The sequence below is a fragment of the Felis catus genome, chromosome C2 (assembly GCF_018350175.1).
Source record: "Felis catus isolate Fca126 chromosome C2, F.catus_Fca126_mat1.0, whole genome shotgun sequence".
NCBI classification, from domain to species: domain Eukaryota; kingdom Metazoa; phylum Chordata; class Mammalia; order Carnivora; family Felidae; genus Felis; species Felis catus.
Window position 1 is genome coordinate 77,762,781 of NC_058376.1, and position 15,594 is coordinate 77,778,374.

Here is a 15,594-nt window from a genome sequence, read left to right on the forward strand (position 1 = left end):
CAGCTAAAGTGTATTGGAGTCTGGCAGCCAGCCCTTTCTTTCAGCTTTCTCATTCCTAGATGGATGCTCATGGCTTAAGTCCTGGGGGTACTGGAAGTTTAAACTGCCTCTTTGGTCAACTCCTACAGTAAGAATTTCTATTTGAAAACCATTGGCTGTGTTGGGACATTTGCCTGTTGCAGAAGATGAGGAAGCTGAAGCTTGATTGCACAAGATACACGGGTGGTACACAGGCAGAATGTTAAGGACGGCTTCGCCTTTCCAATGGTCCTCTAGGTCCTGTGATACCACCTGAGCACAGAAAGGTGGGCTATTTGGCTCCTCCCTTGCCCCCACCCCCGCTCCAAGGCAGACACACACACCCACTCAAAGTGGGATGAAAAGGCAAGGGACGGACCCTCACTAAGGGAAGGCGCAGGAAACTCGGATTCCATTGGCCCAAGGTTGAGTCCTTCCTTTGCCTTTTCACACTTCTGTAAACTTGAACTCATTGCCTTTCTCCTCAAGCCTCCGCACCTGGGCCAGTTGGTCCCCTGGTGCTTTCCTCCCAGCCTGAGATGGAGCTTCAGTGCTTCCCCTGAATGTGACGGACTCTGCCAACTGCGAGGCCATGCACCAATTCCAGAAGAGGATTGGAGTCCTAACCTAAGCAGGGGTTTCCTCCACTCTCAAAAGGGAGCATTCCCATCCATTCTGCAACGCAGAAGGGAGCCCACGTGGAAAGCACCGGTCTCGGACCGGCCCCTAGCGGCGCCCGCTCCCCGGCTGGCACTGGGCGGTGCGGCACCTGGCCTGCGGACGGCGGCGGCCGGGGCCTGCAGGGCGCGCGCTGAGCGCCGGCGAGCGGCTCGCGGAGGCTCGGGCAGCAGGAGGAGCGTGTGAGCTGTGGGCGTCCCTTTAAGAGCGGCCGGCCGACCCGGCCTCCGCCTCTCAGTCGGCGGAGCGCCGGCGGCCACCTGGGGCTCGCGGGGCAGCCGGATCGCGGCGGGGCCGGCGCTCTCACCGCGGAGGTGGGAGACGGGGCCCTGACGCCAGGTGCCTGAGCCGTCTGTGAGCGTGGCCGTCCCGCGCCTCTCCGCGCCGGAGGATGCGGGAGCGCATCTGGGCGCCGCTGCCGCTGCTGCCGCTGCTGTTGCTGCTGCTCCCGCCGCCACTGTGGGGCGGCCCCCCGGACAGCCCGCGCCCGGAGGCGCAGCGCGAGCCCGGGCCTCTGCAGCCCTTCGACCTGCTCTACGCCAGCGGCGTGGCCGCCTACTACAGCGAGGACTACGAGCAAGCGGTGCGCGACTTGGAAGCGGCGCTGCGCAGCCACCGGCGCCTGCGGGAGGTCCGCGCGCGCTGCGCCCGCCACTGCGCCGCGCGCCGCCCGCTCGCGTCCCCCGGCGCCGGCCCCGCGGCCGAGCTGCCCTTCTTCCGCGCGCTGCTGGAGCGGGCGCGCTGCTACCGCAGCTGCCAGACCCAGCGCCTCGGGGGCCCCGCGTCCCGCCACCGCGTCAGCGAGGATGTGCGCAGCGACTTCCAGCGCAGAGTGCCCTACAACTACCTGCAGCGGGCCTACATCAAGGTACCCAGAGCGCGCACCTAACGCCCCCTGCGGCTCCGGGACGCTCTCTCGAGCCCTCCCCCACGGCCCCTGTCCCTTGGCCGGCGCTCTCTGCTTCTTAACCTTTCTGCCCGCGTCTCCTTTTGCCTGTCTGTCTTCTGTTTGTGCATCTAGGTATCTGGTGGCCCAGGGTGTGTAACCAACACTAGATGGATGAACCGGGCGCAAGCCATTAGCTCCACTGCCATCAACTTGTCTCTCCAAAAGAGGACAGCATTGATACTATGAGGTTTCAAGGACCCATCCCACGCTAATTTTTGAGACTTTGGCACAGCCGGGTCTAGTATAAGGTCTTCCCTCCGGTCGTTTCTTGATCCAACCTCACCCCCATTTCTCTTCCGTCTCCACTCGCTCATCCCTCGTGTACACCCAGTCTGCAGCTTTTCTCTGAAGTTTAAAAGAAAACAACCTCAGAACAACAGAGTTAAAAGTTGCCTTGCTCTGAAACAAATTTCTTTTCTTCTATTTCCCCCTGCACCTACAAAGCAGTAAAGATCAAAAGTTAAAGAGCAGGTACTGAAGAGGTGAATCTGTGAGGCAATCTGACTAAAAGTATCTACCCAAAGTGCTGACTTACTCTCCTTTTACAGAGGGCTTCTGATTTCTGGAGGTAAGCACTGAGTGAGTTATTTGACGTCAGATGCCCAGTACTCTCCTTCGGGTTTTATTTGTGTGTATTCAACCTGCCTGAAGTTAGTGTCGGCAGTATACGGTGTATGTGGGCATTTTATCCACATCCGCAATTTTGACGATCTATCTGGACGCTTCAGCAGAGAATTTAGTCTATTTCTGGACACCATCCATGACACTCTAAACTTATACTTTTCTCCTCCGTCCCCCACTTTCTGGCTTTTTATGTCAAGGTGTCAGTGTCTCTTCTACACCTGTTGAAGTGACAGCTTTGTGGGCTGGCCCTGACTGTTAGCCGGTAGACCAGGCTGAATTTCTAGGGTGGCAAAAATAGACACCATGTACATCCATGTGAACACCATCCCACAAGGTCTGTGCTCTTGTGGGAAGGGCTCTCTGGAGATTTGCAGTTGTTTGTGGAGTTCAGGAAATCACAACTGAGACTACCAGTGCTGTGGCTAAGGGGCTGGAGTCCACTAGACTAATATCTTGAGTAAGAAATAAGGATAAAGCCTGAATCCTTTCCAAGATTTGTCTTCTGCTTGCTTGTGCTTCTTGATGAATTTGCTAAAGCATGCATGAAGTATAAATCTGCTTTCTTTCGGATGAATGGCATGATTTTTGGTGGTCTTAGAGAAATCAGTCAATAGCAGAGAGGGAAGAGACCTTAAGTACCTGACAGCTGAAGATAAACTGAGCCAGTTCCCAGAATAGAACGTGTGGGTGGTCCAGTTTGGTCCCCATAGCACAGTCTTCCCAGGAATCTCAGATGTGAGGTTGGCAGTCCCACACCTTGGGGAGATACTTCTGTCACACACCTTGGGGAGATTTTCCTTTCTCGTGTCTGGAGAAGGAACGCGTACTTGTCTCCAGTCCTATAAAAATAAATAACCATGAGGTGACTTTTGAAATGTCGGTTTCTTTGGTTCTCCAATGAAGCCTGCATCGCTGTTAATGTCACGTTTAGCAGTCATTCTGCTTCAGTCCCCTGGCTGGAGGGTCGAAATGGTGAAGGTATAGGTTTGACACGCCTCACATTTTTGCGGTGAATTGATCATAGGAATCAGCTACTCCTGGGCACCTCTGTGGGTGAACTGTTGGGTGTGATGGATCAACCAATGAAGTATAAGAAGTTCTCTCAAAAAGATGAACCTGTGTGCTAATTTCTGTTTTATCAGCAGTGTTTCTGAGAATGAACACATATCTTCTCCCTATTCACCTCTACTCTAATAAGCAAAGTTTCTTGGATCTACATAATTGATAATCTCTGGAGGAGATATTTGTGTTTCTTTGGAAATTCATTTTTGATGGCTGGAGTTTGTAGGGGTGTCTCTGTGAATGTGTAATAAGGTGTAACATGGTTCCTCCCTCCCTTCTCCCAAGAACTCCACAAGTTCAGTCTCTGCTTGGCTTCCTGGGAATTTTAATCATAAACACATGCATGCACACACGCACGCACCCATGCATGCAGACGCCATCCTTTGAGAGTAAAACAAAACTCTCAAATAATAACAAAGTATGCTCAGGCTCTGACAAGTGTGGGTCCAGAAGTGCTTACTCGCTGATGATAGAATGAGGAGTTCTCTGCATGTGCCTGGATATGAGTGTGGCCCTTCATGTTGTTGAATTATTTTTGACTTCAGTGAACCAGGCTGCACTTGAAAAGGAGAGTCCTGGGCCAGACTGAATTCAATGGCAAGTTCACAACCAGAATTTGAGAACCATGAAGCCTATAATATGGTCAGAACTAGTGGGCTTCCTAGAGATAAGGAAGTACCGTTCTTCTCAGGTCAGGATTTACCAACTATAGAAGCTCTCAGGAGCTGCTGTTCCTCTACCATATCCCAGCTGGTGAGCCACTGATGGAAGCAGATTTTTTATACCAGTATGTTGGAGAGGAAGATGGGTTGAGAATTGCAAAATCTGAGTCCCATCAAGTCCAATTTTTCATTTCACAGCTGGGGAAAGGGAGAACCCGAGAGGGAAAGGGGCCCACATAAGTGTTACATATTTAATGGCAGAGGCAATAGGATTTGATGAAATGAGCACAGGACTGAGAATCAGGAGTCTGGGCTTTGTGGATAACTAATGCCCATGCCTGTGCTGTGCCTGCTGCCCGCTGGGGTCGCCTTAGGTCCCCCGGTATCCTGCAGTCCCCAGGGCTATCCTTCTGCCAGATTTGGACAGCTCCAGGGATGAGTAGGTCCTTGTCCTGTGGTATAACAGACACTCACTGCATTTATCTTAAGCACTGCTCTGTAGAATGTTCCTTAAGAACTGGCATGTTGGGAATTTGTCTGGACAGCTATGAGGCAGTAGTCCCACTTGGTGTCTAGCCACACCTTTTTGTTTAAATGCAGGGTGAGACTCTTCAAACTTTGATTTTTATCATTTCAGATTGTTAGATATGACTCATCAGTCATAGCCCAAAGCCTAACATAGAACTTTCATTATAGTATTCCCTGCTCAGAAACCTTTAGTGGTTTCCCCTTGCTGCCTGATAAAGCCCACATAGTTGAATCCAGTATCCATAGCCCGGCTCCCCCCTAACCTTCCTGGCCCTATATTCCCCTCTCTGCCTCCTTCCAGCTAGAGGGGGCAATGGATGTTTTGTGTATTTGTTTTGTGTATTTGATACTTTTGCACATCTGGGCTTTGTTTATTCTCTAGGTGGTGGGTAGGTTCTAGAATGGGATAGATCTGGAATTGAACTTTTAGTTCCTCAGTCTTTGGCTGCTTGACTGTGAGAAAATTATGTAAACTTTCTGAGCTTTGCTTTTCCCATCTGCAACATGGGGAAATAATAGGACTTACCTGATTGGTTTAGGCTAGGTTTAAGAGAAGATTTAGGTAAAGTGTCCTATTTCTCACTAAACACTGGAGATATAACATAATAAGAATAAACATATAAACATAGAAGAAATAAACATACTTCTTCTTCTTACTAGTTTAATAGTAGATTTTTCCTTCTTCTGTACATGTTCGAATGGTAATTATCCTAACACAAATATACCTCTTTCTCTGAGGCCCTCCTTCCTTCTGTCTGGAGCTCCCAAGAGAACACAGTTTCTCCTTCCTTTGAATGTCCACAGCAAAGAATTTCTTCCTCTCATAGCATATTTTATTTTTAGCTTTGTTTTCTGAGAAATTCCTTTATTTGCCTGTCACTTATGTGAGCTTCTTGACATCAAGAACTGTCTTAGTCATTTTTGCATCTCCTAAAGTGGGAGTTTCTAGATCTGGATGATTATTAGGTGGATGATTATTAATCATACAGGCATTAAAATATGATTTAAAATTAGAAATTTAGGTATAATAGATCTCAGTTGAGTCCTCAGCTTCTGTATCCCCTTCAAATATCAAAAACAGAGTGCAGTAGCAATAAACCCTCAGTGTATGTTTGTTGAATGATAATAGCTTGGTTTCTTGTGTAGAGATACTATTGTGAAAGATCTTTGTATGGCAGCCGGAGGTATCCTCATACTAGTTACTTGGTTTCTTGGCTGGTCAGTTGCAGCAGAAACTTACAGAAAGACTGCAGATTCCTTGACTTCTCACTCTTTTCTGCTTGTGAGTTCTGGCTAGTGTTGCAAACGTCAGTCTCTTTTTCCTCCATCTTTTTTTTTTTTTTTTCCTAATTTAATTATTACTTAAAGCTATGCTTCAGAAAATCTTTGACACATTGTGCCTGTTTTATGTATATTTGTTGAATTTAAACAAACGTAAGAGAGATACTTTTTTTCCCCTTATCTCTGTGCTTTGTATTCAGGAATAATTTTTTTATGAGGGTTTTTTTTTTAATTTTTCCTCTCAACGTCCATTCACCTCTGGGACAGAGAGAGACAGAGCATGAACGGGGGAGGGGCAGAGAGAGAGGGAGACACAGAATTGGAAACAGGCTCCAGGCTCTGAGCCATCAGCCCAGAGCCCGACGCGGGGCTCGAACTCACGGAGCGCGAGATCTTGACCTGGCTGAAGTCGGACGCTTAACCGACTGCGCCACCCAGGCGCCCCTTGTATTCAGGAATAATTTGACAGTAGCTGTTTTTCTCCCACTGTTCCCAGCCTTTGAATAAAAAACAAAAACAAAAAGCAAAAGACCAGTGCTGCTTATTTATTTTTTTTAACTTAAAAAAAGCTTGCCCCTGCATGTTTTGTTTCTGAGTTGGTGCTTTGGGCCATTTGACCTTTGTTTTTCTTCTCAGGATTAAAGGGGGGGTGGGGGGAAACGGAAATAGCAGTTAAATTAGGCAATCCTATCTCCCTCCTGGAGTCATCTCTTGACCATAATCTATTTTATTAGGGGTTTCTAGAAAAGAAAAAAAAAAAAGTAAACCCAAGGAACTTTCTTAATCTGCTTTATCAACTTCTTTCTCTTTCTAGATGAATGCCTTAACAAAACAAAACAAACAAAAAATGGAAAGCCTAGGTCACGACTGCTAGTTATTTCTGAACTGTTACTTCGGAATAGAAACCTTTTTTGTGTCCCTTTTTCAAAACCTTTTTAGCTATATGTAGACAGTGTACATTTTCCCCCCCAAATTATTTCAACTAGGAAGTTAACTTTATGTCTTCTTGAAATAGCTGTTCTGAAATTGCCCTAGTGATTATTTCCTCAGGGATATGGCTTTTTTTTTTTTTTTTTTTTTTTTTGGTTACAACTGGGCCTTTTTTGTGCCTGAATCATCAAAATCCACTAGTAGAATCTTTGTGTCCCACTTCTTAGGGAGGAAACCTTGGAGATTCTTTGTCTAGGAGCTTTTCAGTCCTATGAGCCAAGGAATCAGAATCTCAGTTGTCTCCATTGGGGGCTTGTCCATTTGGGGCCTCCCAAATGGAGCTCAAGTCTTTATTAGTCATCCATTGCGATTACAAATAGGAAGTGCCACAGAGGCTTTAATATTCAGCTTGATGAGAGCAGGAACTGCTTATAAGCTTTTCTCCTCTCCTAGTCTGGTGAATCAGGGATTCCTTTACAGGTTTAAAAAAAATTTTTTTTTTCAACGTTTTATTTTATTTTTGGGACAGAGAGAGACAGAGCATGAACAGGGGAGTGGCAGAGAGAGAGGGAGACACAGAATCGGAAACAGGCTCCAGGCTCTGAGCCATCAGCCCAGAGCCCGACGCAGGGCTCGAACTCCCGGACCGCGAGATCGTGACCTGGCTGAAGTTGGACGCTTAACCGACTGCGCCACCCAGGCGCCCCATCCTTTACAGGTTTTAATAAAGGAAAGCAATACACTGCTCGTCTCTCTTCACAGATTCCATCTCTGAGAATCAAATAAATGTATTCTGTCACTAATATCATTAGCTCCCTGATAATTTCCAGAGGGATAGCGATGTGGAATTCCTCTGGGAATGTTTAATAAAATGTCAGCTTGCTTCATGGATGGGGCTTGATACATTCTGAAAGATGGCTGGGTTCACCTAAAACAAAAAGTCCTGGGATTCGCTGTAATAATGGTTCTTCTGTATTGCCGAGGAATTGAGTAAACAGGATTTCTTAGAATCACATACAGATCTTAGAGCTGGGAGAGAGAGAGAGAGAGAGAGAGAGAGAGAGAGAGAGAGAGAGAGAGAGAGATAAGTATTTTGCTCATGAAATGTGGTCTAGCAAGGGCGACAAGTGAAAATGGTTGCAACTATAACGATGCTATAGCTTGAAGGATCCTCAGTGATCATGAAGTCCGTCCCTGTCACTTACTAGCTAAAGACACTGGTCTCAGAGTTTCCATGACAATTCGACGAGAGTCACTAGGTGAAGCTGAGTTCAAAATGTAGGTGTTCTACTTTCTGGCCAGTGCTTTTCCCAGACTCTATGCAGTGGCCATGGCTACCTTCTGAAGGACTGTCTGGTGAATCAGTGGTGTGGAGGAGGTCTGCAGGGGACCTGTTGCCTTCGGAGACAGAGGAGACACAAGGCAGAGCTTCCTGAACTGCCCTGCCCACCCTGCATTTTCATTCACATGATGCATAAGCCACTCAGCCAAGAGTCATAGTTGTCTGGTGGAAAATTTTGCATTTCTCATTAGGAAAAATAATTTCTCCTGTCTTTTTTTCCATTCAGCTTTTCTCCTATAATTCTTGTTCTGTCCTTTCATCCATCCCTCCTTTCCTGCCGTCTGACTTCCTAGCTATGTAATTTCCATGAGGCCTAGCCCTCATTTGCCAAATGGCCCAAACACATCTTTAAAAAATGATTTGGTATGCTTTAGTGCTGGAGTGTAAGATTTTTGGTTTTCAGGACTGAAGAAGGTTACAGACCATTGTCAGAAGAAGCTGGTCTCACTTGACCACACCCCTTTCTGCTTTACTTTACTTTCTATACTCACTTCGCTCTTTCTTCCTCTCCTCCCTGATTCCTGGTCCCACTGGTGATCCACACAGTGCAATTACATGTGAAAAGGAGAGGGCTGAGGGGGTCGACACAGGAGAGAGAAAAGCAGGTAGTGGTAGAAGCAATGTCAGATTTCTGGCTCTCATGAAATGAAGGCCATAAGAGCTTCTTGTTTAATTTCGTATACAAACATAGGTATCTACTTCTGTGAGACTTCTTTTAATGTCCCTTTCCCCCATATGCCTTGTGCAAGACTTGGGCATATGTTGGGAAGATGTTCCCCTCCCCTCCCAGCTCCCCATCTTTCTGCAGCTGCTAACTACCACATTCATGGAACATCAGTGTTCCAACCATCTCATTTCACAGATGGGAAAATAAAGCCTGAAGGAGAATCAAGTTGTCCAAACTCATCCAGCAATTTAATTGAAAATCCAGGATTAGAATTCAAGAACCCTGAGTCCCACCTTTGTGACATTGCAGATGACCACTTTGTTTATAAGGCTCACCCTAAAAACACAAACTCAACCCAATTTAAATGAAACACATTATTTGCTAAATGGAATAAACCCTGAAGATAAAAGCTACCTTATACGATGCTATTCCCTGAGCTACTATTCTGCCCACTTTGGGAAAAACTCAGGAATAGGAACCTGGGTTATTGCTGTTCCCCAGTAAGCCTGATGAAAATGAATGAGGCGAAGAATCTTCTTTGGAAGAGAAATGAAAGAGTAGAGCCAGAGAGAGGGAGATCCAAGATGTCAGATTTTCCAGAAGTTTAGGGGTATCAGAATGATCCTACTGGAATTCATTATCTGCAAATAGTGGATTTCAGTTTTTGGACAAGTAATGGGATACTCCTGAGGACTGCAGCATAATTATACTGGAACTCAGGAAGGGACTGGAGAAAAGCAAGAGATAGAATGAAATAAACAAATCCAAAGCAAAACAGAGGAACTGTTAACAAACCCTCAATCACAGAAATGTTAAATGAGCCAATTTTGATTTATTTTTCCTGCTTCACTGCTAAATTTTTAGCTTTTACTCTGCCAAGATCAAGAGGCTTGCATGAAGAAATCAACACATAATTAGGACTCCAGACACAGTGAATTACCTTAAAACCAGATTTGGCTGTTTTTAAAAGAATGACCTCAAATTATAGTATCAAAGACTAATCCGGAAGACCTTACTAATTATTTCCCCACTGAAGCAAGAGCTGTTTCTTAATAATAGTTTTTAGATTGAATCCAGGATCAACAATCGGAATTTGATTCTAGAATATGGCATTTAGAAAAGTCACCAGGGACAGAGACTTTCATAGTCAATCATTGTTTCCATAGGATTACCGAGGACTCAATTATACGGTGAAGTCTACATGCTTTCAGGTCAGTAGGCCTTAAGCTGGAGTGTCCAAATTTTTGCTTATTGATATTTTGGGATGAATTATTCTCTGTTGTGATGGGCTGTCCTGTACATGTTATGATGGTTACCAGCATGCCTGGTCTATACCTACTTTATAGCAGTAGCCACACCTTCAGCCCCACTCCAAGCTGTGACAACAAAAAACGTCTTCAGACATTTCAAAATGTTTCTTGGGTGTCAAAATCACCACACATGAGAATCAGTGACTTAAATATTTAGGCATATTTAAGATAACTGGACATCACATTTAGACAAGTATAAATCAAGTTTTTGACAATATATTCTAGATAGCAATGTGTTTACTGATGAACCATGATATTTATGCAAATGTTTGGCTGTAATGTGACACCTTTTATAAGGGGAAACCTATTGGAAGTTGGAAGTAGAGCTTCATTCTCCAAGATGCAGATCCCTGGGCTCATGTCCTATAGCTGGTCCTCCTTTGTGGGTGCGCTAAGTTAGCTTGTATGAAAGCCTGGAGGATCTGGCTTCTCTCTACTTCCACTTGTCAACTGAATGTGATAGGACAGGTTACTTTAGCAATACAAACTAACACTCTTGGTTCTAAACTTCAGACTCCAGAACCAACTTACATCTCTTTCAACTTGGAATGTATCCAAACTCAATCATGTAAAAGTTACCCACTGCAACTGTTAGTTTTCTTGGGGTTAGCTCTGTGTCATATGTAATCTTAGAAAACAGCTTGACTCAAACCTTAAACACCCACTTATAGAAGCCTAAAAGTAGGGAATATAAATAAAAGGGTTTCAGAGGAAAGAAAAAATTACAAAGAGATAGAGAGAGAGTCAGAGGGTATCTCAGTCTATTTGGGTGCTATCACAGAACCCACAGGCTGGGTGGCTTATAAACAGCAAACATTTATCCCTCACAGTTCTGGAGGCTGTGAGGCCAAGATTATGGCACCTGTAGATTTCAGGGTCTGGTGAGAATCCTGCTTTGCTGTAACCTCACATGGCAGAAGGGGCCAGGAAGCTTTCTAGGGCCTCTTTTATAAGGTCCCCAATCCCATACATGAGAGCTTTGCCTTCACAACCTAATCACCTCCTAGATGCCCACCTCCCAATACTATCACCTAGGGGACTAGGTTTCAGCATATGAATATCAGGGGGACACAAACATTCTGACCCTACCAAAGAGAGATACAGAAATAGAGGGAGAATGATGGAGAGATGATAGAAACAAGGAAAGCAAAGGCAATGAAATCAAAGGCCAGGCAAGGTCCCATGTGTATAAGGAGGTTTCATGAAGCAACACGTGGGTGTCACACTCTAACATCCATGTCTGTCATAAAGCCAATCATTCAGAAGCAGATGTTGGTCATTCTGAAAGCCCTCCAATGCCACAGGCCTGTTCTCAGTAGAGATGTTTCTGCTTTGAGAAGGCTTGGGGTAGGAGAGCCACTCAGTTTCCTCTGTGAAACAGAGAAGGAAGGAATTCTTTTGGGGGAGATTGTATATGCACAGCACTGAATATCCACCAAGTGATATGATCCCCCTCCAATAAATAAATAAATGCCACAGGAAACCAAACAAAAAAGAGATTCTTAGTAAAAATGTTCCCTTTTAATTTATATTAAACTACACTGCTTTCCCAATCAGCAATTAAAGAATTTTCTGAGCACTTTTAGGGGTAACATTCTCTTTTGGGAATGTGAAGATGAATAAAGCATTTCTTCTACCTTCAAATAGGTTCATTGAAGGAAACTCCTATGAGATTATGTGGACCCTGTTCAGGGATGTTCTGTATCCACGTGATGGAATTAAGTATGAAAAAAAGACATGTCTTAAAGATTTGTAGTATATGAGGAATGCCCTTTAGCTGGAATGCTGGTAATTTTAAACTTTGAGATAGGAAAACAGGACTAAAAAAGAAAAACTTTTGGAAGCAGAGATGGTGGAAAAGCCGAAGAATTAATCAAGAGTGCAGGTTGTTTTAAGAGTACATTTGCTCTATCGTATGTTTGAGGCTTAAAAAAAAATCAATATATGGTAAGATATGAAATGCTACCTTTTAGGAAATTTTACTGATAATTAGAGTTATAAAATATACTGCCTTAAAGCTCAGTCCAAGTGAATTGTGGTTTCAGTGACTTTCAGTTTGTTGAGGGAAATGCCATTCTGCTACTTCAGGTTTCTTTGAAATCGTAGGAGTAGCTCAATCTTTCCTTTTATGGTGTGCCTGGTTACTCACCATCTCTGTGACTTCGTGTCCATCTCTGTGAAAAGATAATAAAATTACCTTAAAAAAAAACTCCACAGAAATCACACATTTGGACTGAGCTTTGAAGCAGTATATTTTATAATTATTAGTAATTATAAATATTATTGATTCACTATTACTATGTTTCAGGTATTATGCTAAAAGCCTTAAAAAATTTTTCCCATCAAATTCTCATAACAACCCTAAGATACAGATCTTAGTACAGCTGACCCTTGAACAACACAGGGGTTAAGGGCACCAACCCCCACACAGTTGAAACTCCACATACAACTTTTGATCCCCCAACAATGTAACTGTTAATAATTTACACTTGACCTGAAGCATCACTGATAGCATAAACAGTCCATCAACACATATTTTGTATGTTTACATGTGTCATCTACTGTATTCTTATGTAAAGGAAGCTAGAGGAAAGGAAATGTTAGTAAGGAAATTAGAAGGAAGAGGAAATACATTTACAGTCTGTGCTGTATTTCCTGAAAAAAAAAAAAAATCTGTGTGTAAGTGGACCCATACAGCTCAAACCAATGTTGATCATTGATCATTTAATTGTCATTTAATTGGTAATTTGTCATTTTGCTATAGGGACACTGAAGCTTAAAAGGTTAAATAATATGTCTGAGATTGGGGCGCCTGGGTGACTCAGTCAGCTAAGCATCTGACTTTGACTCAGGTCATGATCTCACGGGTTGGTTTGTGAGTTCGAGCCCCGCATCAGACTATGTGCTGATGGCTCAGAGCCTGGAGCCTGCTTCGGATTCTGTCTCCTTCTCTTTGTGCCCCTCCCTGACTCATGCTTTCTCTCTGTCTCAAAAATAAATACAAAAACAAAACAAACAAAAATAACAAAACCAAAAAAACCCATCAAAAATATGTCTGAGATCATACAGCTAGTACGACATAACAGAGGCAAAATCTGAACACAGGTTTTTCTGATGACAAAGCCAGAGTTCTCAATTACTTCTCATGGCTTACATTTTGGCATCGAACAGACCTGTATTCAAAAAGTCCTGCCTTTTATGCATTGTAGGACCTTCTCAAAGCTCACTTGTATGAACCTGAGTTTCGTTTTTCTTTTTTCTTTTCTTTTCTTTTCTTTTCTTTTCTTTTCTTTTCTTTTCTTTTCTTTTCTTTTCTTTTCTCTTTTCTTTTACTATCCTTGCCTTTCCTTGCCTTCCTTTCCTTTCCTTTCCTTTCCTTTCCTTTCCTTTCCTTTCCTTTCTCTTTTTGTCTTTTCTTTTTTAAGTTTATTTATTTTGAGAGAGAGAACAAAGTGGGGAGAGGCAGAGAGAGAGAATCCCAGGTGGGCTCCATGCTGATGCAAGGCTCAAACTCATGAACTGTGAGATTGATGAGGGACCAGAAGGCAAGTTGAGAGCCAAACACAAATTAGCACAATGCTTCACCTGCCTCTCCCCCTTCCAAGGTGGGATATGTGTGACATTCCTCAGGCACTCTTGGCTGCCCAAGAACAAAAGGACAGAGAACAAATGGTTAAAGTGAAAGTCTCCATCAGTTTACACATATTTTAGTAATATTACAAGAAAAGGGCTTATTATCAATAGCTTAATCTCCAGGAACTCCCTACTGTCTTAATGATAATGGTTTGCTAGAGGGGAAAGCAACCTTAGTTTGACAATAGCCAGGCCTCCAGTAATCTGTGAGTCTTCTTTAGCATATGGAAATCCCTTTAAGAAACTCCCTCTTGACTTCACCTCCCTCCCCCCAACTCCATAGTACATAACCAGTCACTCTTCACAACCCCATTGCAGCTCTTCCAGCCAATGGGTCCTTTCCCTAGGCTTTAATAAAATCACCTTTTTGCACAAAAGACGTCTTTAAGAATTCTTTCTTGGCCATCATCTTCGAACCACCAACACTCTTCCAAAATTCCATCAAGATCATGACCTGAGCCAAAATCAAGAGTTGGTTGCTCAACCAATCAAACCACCCAGGCACCCCTGAACCCGAGTTGTGTCTGGCAAATGGGAGTAGTCATACCTACTCTACTGGGTTCTTGTGAGAAGTTTTTAAAGAAAAGTTTGTGGGCTCACTTAGGTTGGCACTGACAGAAAAGTACTTATTTGGGGTGCCTGGATGGCTCAGTTGGTTGAGTGTCTGACACTTGATTTTGGCTTAGGTTGTGATCCCAGGTTTGTGGGATGGAGCGCTGCCTTGGGCTCTGTGCTGAGCAGAGAGGCTGCTTCAGATTCTCTCTCTCTTTCCTTCTGCTCTCTCCCCTAATCATGCTCTCTCTCTCTCTCAGGGAAAAAAAAGAAAGAAAGAAAGAAAGAAAGAAAGAAAGAAAGAAAGAAAGAAAGAAAGAAAGAAAGAAAGAAAGAAAGAAAGAAAGAAAGAAAGAAAAAGAGAAAGGAAAGGAAAGAAAAGAAAAGAAAAGAAAAGAAAAGAAAAGAAAAGAAAAGAAAAGGAAAAAAGAGAGAGAGGGGAAAAAAGTACTCATTCTTTGAGTGTCTGGGCAGAGAACAAACTTGTGAAGGAAGGTGAAAGGCAAAGGGAAAGTTAAACCAACATATCATGATCAACTGAGAAGATAATTACATGTGCAGAAGGTAGAGAAAAGCTTAGAGACGCAAAAAAACCAGAACCTGACATGCTCAATTTGAGCTACTGGCTTCAAGTTCAATTCTCTGTACAATGGAGCACAGACTTACCAGCCTCCTTTCACCATTGGGCTAAAACAAAAAACATCTTCTTACTGGGCACTTGGGATTGTGTTGCAAAAAGTCCTTTTGCTCTCTTCCCCACTATGTTTTCTGACTCTCTGATTTCACAATTTCCTTGAGATTGTGGCCTCTTCTTTGTATTTTCCAAAAAAAATGGACTCTGTTCAAACACATTCCAAACTTTCTCTGTTTCCTATTAGTAGATAAAATCTCTTCCCACAGACCAACACATCTTGGGAATTTTAAACCCCTTTAAGCCTCTTCCCCACCCTGGTCTTGAGTATCCCTGGGGGATGGCCTAGGTTTGGCAATCAAGAAACATCTCTTTATCATAGACACCAGTGATTTAGACTGCTTCTTATATAACAGTCAGGTAAATGGGCGAGTAGCTCAAATAACAAAGTAGAGAGTAATTAGTCTAGGATCAAATAATTCAGGCTCTGTCCCTGGTTTTATCACTAATGTTTCTCTCTAGGCCTTAAGGTGTCCTTTTGGACAAGGGAAACACTGGACCAGAAGGCTTATAAGAGCCCATTTATCTCTGCCAGCCAGAGATTCTAAAATACTTTAGTGGACTGGTACAGTGATTCAACCATCTACCTGTGGAAAAGAAAAAAATGATGAGATTGTAATGGAATAAAAAGTAGAATGAGATAAAAGGCATTTGAAAGGTCACAAGA

General features: G+C 43.7%; 1 protein-coding gene across 1 annotated transcript in view; it reads left to right on the top strand.

Moving 5' to 3' along the window:
• The first annotated feature begins 915 nt into the window (after positions 1–915).
• Positions 916–15,594, top strand: part of P3H2 (prolyl 3-hydroxylase 2) — a 148,813-nt gene continuing 134,134 nt past the window's right edge. Inside the window, exon 1 of the mRNA XM_003991795.4 lies at positions 916–1,564. Coding sequence (XP_003991844.1) covers positions 1,088–1,564 — 477 coding nt within the window. The 5' untranslated portion in view covers positions 916–1,087. The remainder of the gene's footprint in view (positions 1,565–15,594) is intronic.